The following is an 18,600-nucleotide window of genomic DNA, read 5'->3' on the forward strand; positions in this document are numbered from 1 at the left end:
CTCTCTCGGTCTCTTGTGCGCTGCGTTTAAAAAGTATTTTCAACTTTTGGCCACATGCTTCATTTATCACAAATTCATTTATCATTTGTCCTCACACACAGTAGCAGCAAAGCGAATGCTGAGAATGCGAATCTGAATCCGAATCGAAATGTGAGTGTGAAGACGAAGGCGAGTGTCCCAAGCAGCAGAAACAGCAGCAGAGGAAATCGCCATGAACTAAGCCCCGAAAAACTGGCGGCAGACGAAGAAAAATGATAAAGCAACAGCCGGGAGCCAGGGCCAACAGGCGGGCAAACGGGTGCCAGAGACTTGAGTTCGCATAGCTCGATAAAAATGTTGGCGGAAAAGCAAAGCGCCCAGCTCAAAAACTGCTGGCCAAAATGAAAATATATTTGAAAAATAGTTGACTACGGATTGCCGCACAAAAAAATACACTTAATAAATGGAATTCTGATTAGATTCGATTCTTCAGAGCTTTACAAGCATAACAAAAGTTTCAAATGTTTAGCTCGCATGAATTGAGCTCCAGATGTCTTTAATATCGATAATCCCTAATTTGTGTGTATATATGTTCTGCCTGCAGGCCTAGTTTGCTCTTCAACCTGATCGGCTATAAGATTGAAGATGCCATTTTAATCAGGATTAAATAGCCTGCAGAAGCATGGGATATATTGACACAACATCTCACTAAGATACCAACACTTTTCTTGTATATTCATACTTTTTAAATATATTTTTTTTTAATATTAAATTTGGATATTTATTTGCGTTAATCGCTGTTTTATGTAGCAACATTATACTCTCTGTAAAAACGAATCCAATCAAATGTAATTACAGATAGATTATTGCATTAATTACTCGCACAATTAGTAGCATAATTAATTTGAATTACTTGAGCATTGGTAATTAAAATATATAATTGCCAGTAATTAGCAATTGGCATTGAATTATTTGTTGGGCAAACATCTTCGCAAAGCTAAAGTACTGCTCTTTTAAGGTGACTCGTCGCGTTTATCGCTCAGAGGAAGAAAAAAAAAAAACGAAAAAAAGGTCAGGAAAAGCTACGAAAACACAATCGAAAAGTGGACGCAAAGAAGAAAAAAAATCGCATAGTATATCCCAACGAAACGAAGCGAAAATAAAATTTCCAGCTAATGACAAAAATTTCCGGTTTCAGCAACAACAATAACAACAACAACAACAACATCAACAACAAAAACTGGCAACATTGTTGGTGTTGGGCGCAGGAAGAGCCGAACGTATCAAAAAAAAAAAAAAAAAAAAAAAACGCGGCCAAAACACGCGCGACTAATGACAAACTTCGCATACGGGACAACAACAAAAGTGAAAGTGCGCAATTTATGGCCTGACAAGGAACTGCAAGTGTGTGGCAGGGGCGGGCGAATTTTCCGGGTCGTGTGAAGGAGTGTCGGGGGGCGGGGGTGTGCTTAGCGTTAACGACGCGCTTCGGCCGGCACACACAAATCGGTTTTGGGCGATTTAAAACGCACGCAAGTCGCCTGTGACTCGCAATGCTGAAAACCAACCAAAATGTTCAATGACTTGGTTCGCTATTGGAACCAGTGTTCGATGATTCGTTTTACGATTCGAACCAATGTCTGATGATTCTAATCACAGTTCGAGTCAATGATCGTTGAACCGGTTCTCTATATGAACCAATGTTCGATGAATCGGTTTACCATTCGAACCAATTTTTCATGAATCGGTTCACTACTTGAACCAATGTTTGATGAGTCAGACAACGATTCGATTCAATGTTCTATAAAAGCATGTTTGATGATTTGGTTTACGATGCGAACCAATCATCGATGATTGGCATTTGATTAGCTTACTACCAAGTTAAATTTTCACAGATCAATCGTTTTTTTTTTTTTTAATTATGGAATTATAGTAAATACAAATTTAAAATTCCGTTTGGAAACCAACACTCACATATATACACACCTACACGCACACATATTTGCTAATTAGTGTGGACACAAAATGAATAAATGCATTTTGAATAGCTTCAATAGGATTCGTTGCTGAAGTGAGTGTGCGTTAAGTGCGAATTCGTTTTTATTCACATTCGCACCAGTTGTGAGTGGAGGCCCTTTGGCGATTTGGTGCGCGTGCGTCGCACGTTTGACGCCACATTTGCGACGGATTGGAATGTTAAGTGCTTGGACGGCAGCTGGCTGCTGGCTGCTGGCAAAAGGTGTTGCCAAAGGTGTTGCTGCCCCTGCCCCTCGCGGCAGCCCGCCCCCGTCAGCCTTTTAAAATGGAGTAAAAACAAAAAACATAACCGAAAAGCCAAACACAGTGCGAAATTTGATGAGGGGCACGCCAGACACTTGAACCGAAGCGTGCAGCGCTAAATCCACGTAGGTAATAAGGTAATGGCAAAGCTAATGGCTAATGGGCAATGGGTAATGGGTACCGGGTATATGCTGTAATGGGTAATGGGTAATGGGCGAATGAGTATGGGCGAATGGCTATGGGTATGGGTATGGGGCAATGGGTATATGGCTAATGGGTAATGGTAATCTAAAGCCAAGTCATGCGTCTGCCATGTTTTTAAGTGGTTTTTTGGTTACTAAAAATTGTTTTTATTTTGTGGCCACATTCTGAGAATCGCATTCGCAACCAGCTCAACTGCAGCTGAGAGGTGGCCGAGCCTGCTGGAGAAGGGGGGCGTGGTGCACTTTGGTCTGGTGACTCACAAGTCATGAAATTCACACTATTCGTGAATGTGCTCGTCAAACGGATGACAGTTGCTGTAGTTCATTTCGAATTAAGACAATTGAAGACATATTCACATATTCATGAGTAGATTCAGAGCGATTCACACAAATAGATCATATAATTCTTTTAACTCTGTAAATGAAAGGTAAATTAAAAATCAAACTGTGAAAAGCAAACTCATGAATATATTCACTTGTTCAAAAATATTTTTCACTCATAGAATGCATTCACTTATTCAAGACGAGTGCAGCTTTTATTTTTAATATTCTTTTCTCTCTCTTTTTTTTTAAACTATTTTGTCGATTATTTGGAATAATCTGTGAATACAGCTGTGATTATTCAATCATAAAAAGCATTCACTGTTTGAACAGTGCATTTCGAACAATATTTGTAAATATTTAAATATTACTCAGTTGGAACACTAAAGAAAGTTCTGAATACACTCACGATTATTTGTGCACACCAGACACCAGGTGAATACATTCGTGAGCATATTCACCAACCCATGACTAAACGAATTCTTATTTACAACGTGTTTCCTGGCAATATCAGCAGACTAATAAAATTAGATGCAAGTTGTAATCAATAAATTCACAATTCATTCGCCATTTGGCATGTGGCACATTTTGAATACTCATGCTATTCATATTGGGCAATTATTCACAAAAAAATGTTTGCCATTTGCCAGTTAATGTGCATGATTCATTGAGGGCCCAAACGAGTTGTGCATTTGGTCTAGAGTCTAGACTCTAGAGGGTCTCAAGATGCCCACTCGTTTGAGTGTTTCGAGTATGTGGTTTGAGTGTTTCAATAAGTTTGTATGTTATATGTTTGTGCATAGGTATGTAAATCAACAGCACACATTTTCCCACGTCGTTTCAACAAAAAAGCCAAAACTCATTTATCAGCGGCATTTCAACAACAAAAGCGGCCCACATACAACAACAACAACGAGAACTCAAACTACGCGTCAATGCACAAGAAATGAGCAGCATCATTATTTATAGAGAGCATAGGCTCAACCTCAACATCAGCAGCCGCAACACAGCACGGCCCATAGCCATCATATGGTAGTACGTACTGTACATATATATACACATACATATCGAGCTTTGTATATATGTATGTGTGTATGTCTGTACATAGATGATTATATAGTGCGCTATTTGGCCCTGGGCGACATGCTTATTATCGACTTTGGTTTTTGTTTTTCTTGCTTATTTTTTTTTTTTTTGTTTTTTGTTGTCTCCTTTTTTCTCTGTTTTTTATTATATCTCTTTTTCCTATACACTTTCTTGACCCAGACGCCATTTAATTTATGGCCGACATTTAATTGCAAATTTGTCCTCTCAGGGAATTGGCACAGATGCGAGTGGCTTCTATAAAAAAACCCATTGCGTATTTAGAGTGTATGAAGAGTATTTGGAGTATATAGAGTGTATGTGCGCGTACATAGAGTGCATGTGTGAGTTTTTTGAGTATTTAAAGTATACTGAGTAAATGTCGGCGTAAGTAGAGTATAAAAAGTACAAGTGCGAGTTTATAGAGTATTTAGAGTACATATGCGAGCATATTGGAGAGTATAGAGTACATGTCACACATATAGAGTATTTGAACTACATAGAGCATATAGAATACATATGCGTGTGTGTATAGTCTAAAAAGTAAATCTGAGCATATAGAGTATTTGGAAAATATAGTGTACATGCCACATATACAGAGTATTTCGATTATATTGAGTACATCTGCGAGTGTATACAGTATTTAAAATAAAAGTATTTAAAGTATATAGAGTACGTGTCCGAATTAGTAGAGTATAATGAGTACATGAGCGACTTTAAAGAGTATTTTTGAGTATATATAGAGTATATGTCTTTGTATTATTAGAGTACATTTGCGAGCATATGGAGTATTCGTCACTCGATATTCGAGTATTTAGAGTATTTCGGGTATATAGCGTAAAAAGTATGAGCTAAAGCTCAAGTGTATAAAATCTAACTGCGTATATAGAAAAATATGTAGAAAATATTAAAAAAAATTAAACGGCATTCAGGATAATAACGTATTTATTTTAGAGTATTTTAGAGTAGAGTGTTGGGTATTTATTGAGTATTATTTACAACATAATGTCAGATGTAGACGATTAGGCGAATAATGTGCGTATTTTTATGTATTCGCAAACATTTTAAGTATGTCTTGTGCGCAGTTAAAGTCTTTTTTGGACTATATATTACACATAATGACTACAAAATTGTCATTAGACACGCTGCATAAATTTGGGCAACGAAAAAAAGAGCCAGCACAATAATGAAAGCAAACAGAGCGCATAGTTATTTTTCATATAGTAGTACTTTGTAAGGCACGTTTCTTGCTGTTTATTTTTTTTATTATTCCATAATTTGTACAGCACTTGCGAGCGTAAAGAAGGAAACGACAAGCGCTATCCATCGATTTGTGGTGGCCCCCATTTAATTGATTTTACAACTGGGGGTTGGAGTTGTTTAAAATTCAAATCATGAAAGTGTTAAGAAAGCGAGCAGCCTATCCGAAAGCCAGGCAAATGTACAAATAAACATACAAGCATATATACATATATATATATATATATATATATATATATATATATATATGAAAACCCTAGAGAACCGGACTCCAAACAGGTTCCGTCAGCGAACTGTGAAGAATTTTGAACCTGCCCTGCGCCGGTCTCAAGTCCGACTCCGACGCGTCCAAATCGCTTGGTCGTGTAAAAAAAGGCACCCAGAAACCAGTTCTCAATAACAAAAACTAATTTATTTACTAGTTGTAGTAGGTACAAAATACACACAAACACAAAAAAAGCAAAGAAAAGAGAAAAAATATCAGAGGAAGGAGTTGAAAAACGAAAAAAAAAAACTGAAGCATGGGCGACAAACAGTTCGAGAAACTGCGTGTGTGGCTAATCAGAATCAAATTGATTTAAATTTGAATGGTTCGACGAGTAAAGTGCGTGCCGCACAAAGGGGCAAGGGCAGAGGCAGGGGCAGCGTCAGAGGGGACCAGTGCGCACAAAAGGTGAAAAAGTGAGAAAACCGATAAGCAGGGGCAACCAATTGTGATTGTTGTTGTTGTTTAGACTGTTTGGTAGTTATCTAGCGGCCTTTTGTCAAATTCAGCTTCTTTTCGGCTAAATTATGGCCCAAAGAGGGACCGACAAATAGTTCGATATATGTAGGCATATATAATGATATGTGGGCCGCAAGGCATGACGCATATTTGCATAACATTTGACAAAACAAAATAAGATAAAAAGACGTGAGAGGAGCGAGTAAGAGAGAAGTAAATATAGGGCCTAAAAAGTACACACGAGAAGTGCAGCAGAAAGAACGCATATATTTGAAAATTCAATTCACATTACTTCAGATACAATCAAAGCTGCACGTACTGTTTGCCCAGTATGTAAAGTGGAATAGGATGCAGATAAGATTTACCATTTAAGCCGACGGGGAGCAACAGCTCGGACTGATTTTCCATCAACATCAACACGCTAATGGCTCGAACCTATTTGCAGTTTGTGTGTAATCAACCAATCGAAATAGTTCAAACCATAAGACTCTTCGGACAGGCAGCCGGGCACATGACGAACGCGGGTTATGTATTAGAAAATTTCACGTAAAAAATAAATAGATGATTCAATTGTTAAATAGACATTTATAAAAGATGTTCATGTTCACAAACTAACAAAAAATACATATGACTTTCGTAGTTGAATAACAGGAATTTATGAACATTGGAATATAAGTATATTTGTAAGCAACAAGTTGATTTGAGCCAGCGACCTCACTAGTCTGACGCACAACAATCATGCATGTCTATAGACAAAGATCTAAAAGGGCTTTTGCTTGCAATGGGCGGAAATATATTTCGATAGCACTTGCATTCGCAACATAGTTTCATTTGGAAATACTTTAAGAAAAACTCTCTGAATGGTCAGTCATACACAATAAGCATACTCAAGCTTGGCATTCGTATGCTCAACTCAAACTTTTGCTGTTGATTCCATTTATTATATGATATTCAAGAATTCCATCTTTGACATTGTTATTTTGCGGACTTGCTTTGGCATCAAAGCAAGAATCATTGATTAACAGTGACTTTAGTTCCTTCAGTTCCTTCTGTTCCTGGCAGCCCAGATGAGTTACAGACTTGACATTCCCTGAGTGCTGCTGACCTTTGTGCTATGCTAATGATGCACCGAGTCCCTGGTCAACTTCTGATGACCATCAAGTGAACAACAACAACAACAACAACTATAGGGTGTTATGCAAATGTGTGTACATGTGTGTGCGTGTGTGTGTGTGTGTGTGGCAGGCAAGTAACAACAAACAAATTCCCAAGCAAAACGAGAGAACACAAAAACTGAAATTCTGGATGCTACCCAGAAGCTGGAGCTTATTTCTAGAATGAAATCAAAGTAATTTGTTGTCTCTGCTTTAGCTGGTATTTAAACGAAATCCAAATAAATAATTAATGATCAAGTTGCGGTTGAAATCTGAGCGTACTGCGCCCGAGTATCTTGTCCAGGTTCTGTTCTTTTTTCTCTCTTTAATTTTTTTTTTTTTTTTAGTTGTTTTTTTATTTCGGCTTGCGTTTCCGATTACGTTCAGCGGCTGTAGATTTACGGTGCTTCTTCGCAGGAAAAAACAAAAGGTAACAAAATTCTACAGATGCACAGTTGCGATATAGAAAAAATGAAAAAAAAAAAAAAAATAAAAATAAAAAGAAATAGAGGAGAAAAAACAGCTGCGAGGCTGCCGTGGCAAAAGTTCAGAGCGCAGAATGCACAACGAGGCAACAAGAAACAAGCCGCAAAAGTAACTCAAAGATACAAGTCTGAACGCAAACATAACAAAAGCAAGCGAACGGATGTTGGCAGCGGCCCATTTAACAGCAGCCAGCAGCAACAACAGCAGCAACAGCAACAACAGCAACAACAACAAGCTGAAGCGCAAACTTTTGCGCTCACTTTTGACGTGTGCTTAGCCCCGGCCATTAGATAGAACACCCCGCTGTAAACAAAGCGGCGCCAAAGATACTCCAAGCCAAGATACACACACACACACACACACACACACTCGTACACATACAAAGCGCCAACTGGCAAGTGGCAAATGGCGCCCCCGTCGGTTGACAACAGGTGGCAATACGAAACGGTCTCAAGATATCGCACCACCTGCCCGCTGTCCACTTACCTTTAGCTTCTTCCGCTGCCGCTGCTGCCCACAAATGCTTTTAAAGGTTGTTTTATTGCTAGTTATATATTTATATATATATATATGTATGTATATATATTTGCCGAGTTGGACTCCCGCTAGTTACCTGTAAGAAAAAAAAAAACAAAACATAAGGCATAAGTTAACTCGATGCAAAGCTACAAAAATGTTTATGAATCGAAACATTGCACAATTGCAAAATGTTTGCAATAGAACAACAACAAATACTTGATTAAAGCCTAAACCCAGCTGCCTCTTCAAATAGCGGGGTTTGTTTCTTCTTCTTACCTTTTGGCCCCCACAATGTGTGGGAATAGCAGAATATATATATTTAAAATTGCAAGCGGAGATGTCTCCATATGCCTATTATAAATACTCTTAACCCATTTTTAAAAGGTTCCATTGCTGAGCATAACACAAGCACTTCGAAATAGAGATAGAATTTGGGGTCTGTAAATATCGTATAGTCTAATAAGCTATTTAATAAAAATATTTCTGAAAAAAGTACTCTAAGGGGAGTTTGCAAAACGCGATTGATATCTTACAAATGCTCTTGTTTCCGTCACCTTTATAAAAAAAAAGGGGGGGACGACAAAGTTTTATGGCCTTGCATTTTATGTTCTGTGCGCATTTTCAAATGAATAGCTCAAGAACTTGCGCGATTTGTTGGACAGTGTTCCGAGCTCAGAGCTGGGTCTCAATCAGCGAACAATTCATTTTGCCTGCTGCTGCTATTGCTGCTGCTGCTTCCTCTTGCCACATTTCATTGGGCTGAAACGCCGTTTGACCCATGACTTTTGTGCGCAGCAAACAAAAAAAAAAAAAGTTGAAAAAAAACTTGGCCAAGTTCAATTCCGAAGTTCGTGTTTTAATCCATTTAAAAAAAAAAAATACAGAAAATGAAAATAAAAAAAAACTACAAAATAAAGTTGAAACTTTTGCTAGCCTTGCGAAAATTGCCAAACTCGTAGCTAAAAAAAAAAAAATAAAAAAATAAAAGAAAGAAACGCCAGAAAGAAAACAGAAGTGTTTTTTCCGCATTGCCGAAGACCTAATACCTCTGCGAGCCATATACAAGCTCTGCGAGTTAATAATCTGATCTCAGCCACACGGTCGCCCCTTTCATGCAACTTAATTGTTGCGTGATCTTTCAAGCATTTTGCACAATTTCATTAAGCCAAATATAAGAAAACAATTCAATCGGTTCAAATATATGTATATATACATATTTGCGGGCATTCCCCGGCCTTGTCCGTACCAAGTATTCCAGATATCACATTTCTCCAGGTCGGAGGATGCACAACAAAATTGGCATGCAGCTATTTTCCACCAATTTTCCACAGTTGCTCGTGGAATTTCCAAAGTCGCTGTAACACGTATTCATTAAGTTCCCATTAAAGTCAATTTAAGATTCTTCGAACGAAACTTAATGCTTCCCCCAACAAATCGCTTTCGACCGATAAAGCTTGGTTTCTGCAAAGCGTGTGAAGCACGTCTCAAGTGAATTTTCGTATGGATTCTTAGAGATGAATTCGAACCCTAAACATCAACCACCAAATCTCAGTCCCCCTCCATTTGGGTGGATTGTTCGAAATGTGTTAAGCACCTCTCAAATGCATTTGAACAGAGATCTTTAAAAAACAGAAAACAGAAAAAAGTTTCGTACAATCGTTTTTCGCGACTTTTCCACGCATGCGGGTGAAAGTAACTTAATAAATAAAGTAATTTAAATACAATTTTCGGCTTTCTAGCTTGGGTTAGTTAGTTAATCAGTCAGTCAGTTGACCCATCAGTTATATATATTCAGATATACTTTGTTTGACAAGGCAGCCTTTTTGGCCATGGGCACAACTTCATTGGCTTCATTTGTACAGGGTATAAAAAGCCACAAGCAGTTAAGCCTTCCAAAAAGCTGCTACGAATCGAATACTCAATCGAATTAAAATGCATTCGAGTAGCAATGACACTGACACTGCCAAAAGGCAAAAGAAATTTGTGCTTGGGCCAGAAACGAAATGAGATGAAACAAGGGCTGGCAGGCGGGTCAGGGCACATACAGATACAAGATACGCAGGCCAACACACACACACACACTCACACACACACACAGGAGGCGGCGGCGACGGCGACGGCGACGGCTTAAACTGTGGCAAAAGTTATTGTAACTTTGCCCGCAGCTGCGAAGACAACGGCTGAGGGTTGCGGGCCTGATGCGGCAATGGGGCGCTATCTATGGGTAGGGGGCGACGGGTGGGGTAAGGGCAGCTTCATTGGATTTGGAGACGCACGCGACACGCGCCTACTGCGACGCATTTCCTTTCTGACCTCAATCGTTGGCTGGCAGCTTCCTTTGCAGACTTTCTTTGTTATGGTGAGTACCGCCCGCCTGCTGCCTGTGCATGCCTCTGCCTTTGGGGCCTTGGCCACCCTCTGTTCAAATTTGGCTGCCCTTTCCGTGTTTAAACATTGCTTTTTTCGTATGCCCTGTGAAATGCGTCCTATGGGGTATGTGCAAAAACAAGCGTGCGTTTGTAACAGGCATTGGGAAACGTCTCCATATCGTAACTTTACCTTTTCTTCCTTCATCGCTATCCCCTCCGTCCTAGTCCAAAAGCGATATATTGTATCTGAAGCTCAACCTTTATCCGCTCAAGCTCTGATATTAGACATATTTTGTGAATAAGTGGAGTTTGGATTCTCGTTTGCCATAAATGGTTGCAAATTTATAAAAGTTTTTTTTTTGTGAAGGCTGCAAAGTTTGTTGCAGCTGCTGTGCACAGGGTATCTGCTAGTCGTGCACTTGGCTTACTCCCTCATTGGTTTTTTTTTTGGGTGGGGAGGGGGGTGCAGGTTGGGTTTTGTTCCAGATCAAAACGCAGCTTCTTGGCCACTTGCTTTTGAACGTTCATTCGCCGCGTTTTGTTTTATATTTACTTTTTTTTTCCTGGCAGTTTTTTATTTAGCTTTTTTTCTGCTCTTGGCTTACAAAGATGCTTTTAAATGATTAAACGCTGTGATTTCTTATGCTGCCTGGGTCGGCACTTTATATATACATGTATATATATATATATATATATATGTATGTATGTTTAGATATTTTTTATTACATTCTGTTCGCCTTTTTCTGTTCTTTTGCTGAGATTTCATATGGGTGACATTTCGAGCCCCTCGCGCTGATTCACTTTTGCGAGCTACCAAATCGACGTGATTATGATCAGCATCATAATTACGAACGTTATTGTGAATGTGTTAATAAGCACGTCTGCATATTTTTATGCGGCCATTTAACAAATCGATAGATTTGCCTTTGAATGGCTGCGATAAATCGCAAAAGCTTTTATATAAACATTCACGACAAATTCGACTGCGAAAATGAATTTTAAAAACGAATTTAACGCTTTGCCTACAAGACCGCAAAGGGCTTTCAAAGAAAACAAAACGTGTGCTAATTAGAATGCTCGACTAAGAGTCTGAAGTCTGACTAGCATGGCAAGCGTTCGACTAGAAGATACCCTGTAGCAAGGCTTGCAGCACTCTCTCTCTCTCTCTCTCACTCTCTCACTCTCATATCAATAACACTTCCTAGACACAGGGTTTAACAAACAGAAGGCAGGAGGCACAGAGAGAGGCGAGAGGGGTAGAGAGCGAAAAGCGCTTTCAGTTAGCGCTTATTTAATGGATTCTTGTCATTTTCAATTTAGCTCGATTCGTGTCTCAATCAACCTAGAGCGTTACCTTAGCACAAACAAAAATGTATGTCTTAGTCACTCGACTTGGAATTGGATTTGTGTCGACTATTTTTAAGCTGACTTTGACTTTAAGATTTGTCCTTTAATAAGGAAGAATAAAACGAATATCTGGAATATGAAAATTACTTACAAATAAATACGTAAATATATATGTATATATAGCAAATATATACATTTATTTTTGTTATTTGGTTTTAATGAATTTCATGAACTTTTCCCGAATTGCTGTCAATTCGTTGGCAATTCGCAGAGCTTCTTCCAATTGAACTCAATTAGCAATTGATTTACAGCTGGTAAATATGAAAATTGAAACTTGGCTCGCTTCACGCGTTAAGTCAATGGCTTTCTGATAAACAACTCAAATTTCTGTGTTCAGTTTCAAGTTTCCGGCGAATATTTTGCTTGTCATTCGATGCGACATTGACATTTATTTCATTTCAACGGTCGCAGATGCGTTGCCAACTCGATGACAAACCTATTATGCCATCAAATAGAAAATACTAAGCAATGAAAGGGCCTACGAGTGCCGCAGAGCGATCACTGCACGACTCGAAGATACTCTGCAACTGGCTACGAATTGTGCTCAAGAAATAGTTCGACATTCAAATGTGTTTTCATCAAGATCATATCGCAATTTGAGCTTAAGCCCGAAGAAAACGGGTTAGGCATAAGTTGTCTTAGTTTTCTGAGCGTCGAGCCAGCAAGCGGCAAGTCAGCGGTTCTAAGCCAGCAGCGAATGCTGAGACGCACGCATTTGCAACACTATACATTTTTGTATTTCCTTTTCATTCTTTGAGATTTTGCTAACAACTTTAATATACCCTTTGCTCAAACCAGTTTAATTAGTTACAGGGTATAAATCTAACAATAACAACAATATCAAATGGTTTGGTCAAGTGTCTAACAATGAAATGGCTAAAAAAAAATGGTAGAAAGCCAGCTACAATTGCTAAAAGATGAACGTGCGGAGGGTGAAGCGGCAGAAGGGAAAAGGGAGAAGATGACGAAACCGTTTTGTGGCTAGCGAAGCGTGGCACCAACTTTGGAGCAACAAGCAATTTGTCCAGCCTTATTCCAGTCGAAATTCTAGGCTTAAATCAAAGCAAGAGAATGCCCTCTCTCACTCTCTCTCTCTCTCTCTCTTATGCTCCCTGCCCCTGCCCCTCCCCCTCCCGCAACCGTCTTACAAGCGCTCTCAGCAGCTGTGAGCGAGAATTGATTGAAAAATGATTTGACTATACTTTATCCGCCTAGTTTTGTCGCACAAAAGCCTTTCAAAGCTGACTCAACTAATGTCAACTGCAACTATGAAATATGCAGAGCCCCCCCGCCCCCCTCTCGCACTCCACCATGCCCCCTAACGCATTCAGCCAACTGCCAAGTCGGTCGATTAATTTTCCATATTTTCCAATTGACAAGCCGCTTCATAATTGAGCGCAAACGTTGGCAAAACGAAATAAAGCCAAGCCTTGAAATGAAATTTTAGACATCTTTAGATTTCTACCAATAGCAAAGACTCTCAATATCTTCTATATAGACAATTAATTGCCCTTTCTTGCTCGCTAGCTATCCATTTTTGTTTTTAATTCATGCACAGCAACATTTGCTGGTTCAGAAATGGTTCAAAAGTAGAACAAAAGTGGTTCGAAAAACGTTCTCCAAAGTTGCTCGAAAAGAAGTTGAAGTTATGTAAGTAAAATCGAATAAGCAGGCTAGAGTATTGTTGGGTTATCTGTCTATCGATTCACTTAATTGCAAATCACTGCCACTAGCTGATGCCCCATTTGTGGTTAGGGTATTTAATTTTTCATAAATAGAACAATATTTCGTTTGTCGTTCGGCGGAAGAAGAAACAAAAGCGGAAAAGCAGTTAAATTGCAGCTGAAATTTTGCTGAGTAGAGGGCAGAGTGGGCAGGGGGCAGGTAGGGGGCGGCCTGGGTTTCCTATTAGAGGATGGGTGGGTGTGGGTGGCAAACACAATTATGTCGATTTCCGAGAAGGCCGAGAGAAAGAAACCAAAAACAATCAAACTGTAGCCCAAGCAGCATTTGACTATGAATAAATGAATATTTGATCCGGAATAGTTAAATTTATTTCTAATCTCATATAATTAACAATAAGTTAAGAAAATGAAGGTGTTAGAATGCCTGCTATAGAGAACTTGGAGAAGAAAATAAGCCCGACGCGAGCTATAAGCACATCGGATGAGATCAGATATGGACCATAAAGGAATATAGAATATTTAATCGAGTCGAAACTGGCGAATTTTCTACTTAAAAGTTCGTAGAGGGATATTAAAAATATATATTGCTCAAAATCTTGAGTTTTTGTTTCTTGAAAGAACTCCGAATCTTATCATTTGTATACCCTTGCAAAGGATATTTTTTAATTATGCCATGCAATGTGTAACGAAGCACTATATCATATAGCTACCATAGGAACGATCAGTCGGAAAGTAGCTTCTTGTATGGAAAACTTGTAGTTTCTCAAGATATCTTAAGCATACTTGGCATCGAAGTTTTTCCCTGTTCCCTGCTCAAAGCGTTGTGAGCACGACGAATAGGTTCGGCCTGCAAGGGTATTAAATCTTCGGCGTCCCTTCCCTCTGTCCTATAGCCCGTTTTATTTGATATAACTTTTAACAATTTCATACATATTTATAATAACTTATTATTACCTAAAATTGTTAATTTTATACGTTTTATAATAAAAAAAAAAATGTCAAACTAAAAAAATAAATAACTTAATTATATTTTGCCTCTCTTTTGCTCTCAGAATGCATTTGGGCAAATGACAACATTTGTTCAATTTCAGTTTTTTCTTGCTCTTCTCTTATTCGGCCACACACACACACACACACACACACACATACATACACGCAAAGAGAGAAAGATAAGAGAAAACAGTTAGACGCTTCGATTTTAATATTCCGCCCACACTTTATGTCAGAATTATCTCAGATTTATTCGACAAATTGGCAGCATTTGCTAACTGTAATGTAATGTAAACACGGAATGCCAATCGATTTGACTTTATTTTATTTTTTTTTTTTTTTTTTCAAATCTGATGAGCTGCAAAAATGCACAGCATTGAAAATGTTGAACAGAAACCAAAACCCAAAACCGACAATAAAACAAAATTGATTGTTTTTTTTTTTTTTTTTTGTTTGCTGCAGCACTTAAAACGCGGCGACTCATTAAAAGTAAACCCCAATCCCCAATTGCAGCGTTCCCCATGCCCAAAGCACGCACGCACACACACACACAGACAGACAGCAGGCACTTAACAATGTCAAACGTTTGCCAGCCCCGCCCCGTGCGCCAGCTGTGACCCCTTCGCCTGACACAGAGCGCCATTAAAATGTCATGCACTTGGCGCGGCTAAAAACTAAAACTAAAACCAATTTTCCAATGCAGCTCGCAACTGCAAAACTGCCAAAAAAAATAGCCAAAAATAAAGAATAACATGCAGTGCGGGCGAGACAGAGAGGGCATGAGTTTTATTAGCCTGACGCTCAATTACAGCACATACAAAATAGTTGTCGTTGTTGTTGTTGTTGTTGGGTTGTGCAGCAAAAACCACGAAACTGCACAACAACAAACAACGGTAATGACATATTATAATGAGAAAATGATAAAACCGAGGCTTAGGCTAAACTGATCGCACAAACACACACACACACACACACGCGCAGCTTGCGAGTAGGAGTAGCAGAGAGCGAGAGAGTGAACAGGAGCGCAAGTGAGAGCAAAAGTCGAGAGCACAGACATAGACACAGGCACCCAGGTACCTAGCTGCGTTTTAGTTGTTGTTGTTGTTGCTGTTGTTGTTCTGCCTATGCCCACGCAACAAAAACAACATTAACAGTTAGAAATTGCATTTCGTTTGTTACCTTTTGCCTGCGCGTGTTGTTTCCTTTTTCGTTGCTTGTTGTTGTTCGTCTCAACTTCTTTTCTAGTTTTATAATTTACAGCTTCTGTTTGTGTTTTTTTTTCTTCTTTCTTTCTTTCTTTATTTCGTGTTATTCACAGCTTTTGCATATGTTGTATTTGCATTTGACTCTTTCTTCAAATTTCTATTTTTATTTCTTTTCTTACTATTTTGATTGGACTTTTGATTTGTTGCACCTTATTCTTTTATGAATTTTTTTATAGCACTTAGAATTTTATTTTTGGAACACACACCAGAAAAAAATATTGGATGTTTGCAATTTGTTGTTAGGCGAACGCGTACCGTCCCGATCTTCCGAACTCCCCCCGGATCCTGAGAGGTGCGTAGTTGTGCCTGCCGCTTAGCGTGGGAGTCAACGCGCGCACACACACACACACACACACACACACACGCACGTATGCACTCACACAGCACACACACAACCACACACGCACACACTCACGACGGTCCCAAAATGCGTTAATAAATAAAATAATGTGGTATGTTGGTAAAAAAAAATAACAACAACAGCAACAAGAACAACAAAGGCGTCGCGAACGATTGGCAGAATAACCGGTTTACATTTACACGGGGCAGCGTCTGGGCGACCGGCATTAACAATTGCATCGAATTCGTTTCGTTTCAGCAAGCGTTCAAAAACTCTTAATAAATTCCAAGCGTACCGTCCGTTGCACGACCGCCTCGTTCGGCTTTGTTTTTGCTTCTGTTCATGTTAATCTAACAGCGCATGTAGTTGACTTGTCGACGCTGTAACACTCCTGTTACCGCCATGCAAAGTGTGGCGTTCGAACATGGTGCGTCTGTTAACACGCTGTTATAGTCACAGAGCGCAACAGCGCTGTAGCACACGTTTGAGTTGCGTGTGGAACGTGTGTGGAACTCGAACCTGACAGTAAACCAATTGTAAATGCACATAAAAAAATACAAGAAAAGGCAGCTGGACATTTATAATGAAATATGTTTTTTTTTTTAAATTAAACAATATTTGTTTAACTAAAGCATAACACAAGAAGAGAATCTATGCGAAATTTACGCTAGCGAGCAACAGAGTTGCAGTTGAAGGGAGTTCGAGTTGAATGTGGGCGCCAGGCGAGGCTAAAGGAAAGACTGAACCGGTTCAACAGGATGCAGCTCGCTAGAGCGAGACAGAGAAAGAGCAAGAAAGAAAGAGAGAGAGAGAGGGAGAGAGAGAGATAGCAATAGGAGAGCAGAGTGAGCGAGCGAGAGTTTGGAGGCTGCAAAACATGCTACCAAAACAAAAGACGAAAATGTTGCAACAACAACAACAACAACAACAACAACGACAATAGCAAAGAGTTCTTTTTTAATTTTTATTCGGGTTTTCGCCGTGAAGTAACCGGACAACAATTTTTGCTCTGCTCTAGCTAAGCGAAAATGGCAACGCTGCTGGAAAAACCGGTTCGCAGCAAAGGAATGCACAAAATACCAACAACAACAACAACAACAACTATCAGCAGCAACAACAGCAGCAGCAGCAACAGCAGCAGCAACAGCAGCTTGCAATGCATTGCAATGAACTAAACCAAAAACGGGCAAACAAACAAACAAAAATCAAAAGAGTTTGCAAACTTGCAACTGGAAGTGGCAACTGGAAGTGGCAAAGGCTATGCGAGCTGGAAGCTGGACGCGGGCAACTAACTAGCGCTGGGCAGTTGCTGCCGCTGCCGCTGCCGCTGCCTCTGCTGCTGCTGCTGCTGGCTAAATGACATAAATCTGCGTGGCAAACAAAAGACTTAAGCAACGAACGTGGCGCAGCATGTTGGCCAGGCTTGCAACTGGATTACTGTTACACGGCCAGGCTAAGTGGCTGGCAACTGTTGACCATAACGGTACACAAAGGTTCCACTGGGAACGGGCACAGCTACGCCCAATGCCACATAGTCCATGCCCATGCTGATAATTTTATCCCCACAATTGAAAACTATTCGATAAATGAATTCAAGAATTTTGAATCATATTGTTCACGTACATATAGGTAGCTGGCATTACCCGGCCTTGCACGATCCTAGTTTTTTGCTTTGCGCCCACATCATTTGGAACTCCACCTGACAAATAAATTGTTAATTAAATTTTGATATTCAGTTTGAGACCCATCGGATGGTAAGCAAAAAGGTTTTATTCAAACGTTTTTCGTGATTTTTCCACGCTTGCGGGTGGAATTGTTCAAAACTCCGCCTAAGCGTACATCACATAGATTAGATTAGATTAGATAGATAGTCAATCAATCAGGCAATCAATCAGGCAATCAATTAGTTAGTCAATCAGTCACTCAATCAGCCAGACAATCATTCAGATAGGCAGTTAGGCAGACAATCAATCAATCAATTTGTCAGACAGACACTCACTCTGTCAAACATTCAATCACATAGATTAGATTAGATTAGATAGATAGTCAATCAATCAGTCAATCAAGCAATCAATCAGCCAATCAGTTAGTTAGTCAATCAGTCACTCAATCAGCCAGACAATCATTCAGACAGCCATGTAGGCATTCAATCAATCAATCAATCAGTCAGACAGACACTCAGTCTGTCAAACATTCAATCAGTCAATTAGTCAATCACTCAATCAGCTAGTCATTCACTCAATGAGTCACACTATAAGTTAGCCAGTCAATCAGTCAGTAGAGCTAGCTAGTCAGCCACACAAGCAATCATTCAGTCAATCAATTAATAAGTGAGTCATTCAGTTCCTCAGTACGTCAATCAATCAGTCATTCAATCAGCCAGTCAGTCCATTACGTATCCCGTCATAGTTTTCAATTTAAACGTGGGAATAGAATCTATAGAGCACTTCAATCAAATGCAGCTGATTGAACGTTTGCTTTAATATCATTGTTAATCTATGAATATTCACTATTAAATATGCCTACCATATATAC

The 18,600-nt window shown here is 39.4% G+C and overlaps 2 protein-coding genes across 2 annotated transcripts in view; one reads left to right on the forward strand and one right to left on the reverse strand.

The window, feature by feature from the left end:
- Positions 1-16,407, reverse strand: part of LOC6635417 (mucin-21) — a 100,089-nt gene extending 83,682 nt beyond the window's left edge. The window contains exon 1 of the mRNA XM_032440252.2: positions 15,640-16,407. The gene's annotated coding sequence lies outside the window, so the exon portion shown is untranslated. The remainder of the gene's footprint in view (positions 1-15,639) is intronic.
- The window catches only part of LOC138911112 (transcription factor SPT20 homolog), a 52,225-nt gene extending 34,800 nt beyond the window's left edge, over positions 1-17,425 (forward strand). Inside the window, exon 4 of the mRNA XM_070208415.1 lies at positions 17,084-17,425. Coding sequence (XP_070064516.1) covers positions 17,084-17,425 — 342 coding nt within the window. The remainder of the gene's footprint in view (positions 1-17,083) is intronic.
- The last annotated feature ends 1,175 nt before the right edge of the window (positions 17,426-18,600 follow it).

The sequence above is a fragment of the Drosophila virilis genome, chromosome X, assembly GCF_030788295.1.
Source record: "Drosophila virilis strain 15010-1051.87 chromosome X, Dvir_AGI_RSII-ME, whole genome shotgun sequence".
Lineage (NCBI taxonomy): Eukaryota > Metazoa > Arthropoda > Insecta > Diptera > Drosophilidae > Drosophila > Drosophila virilis.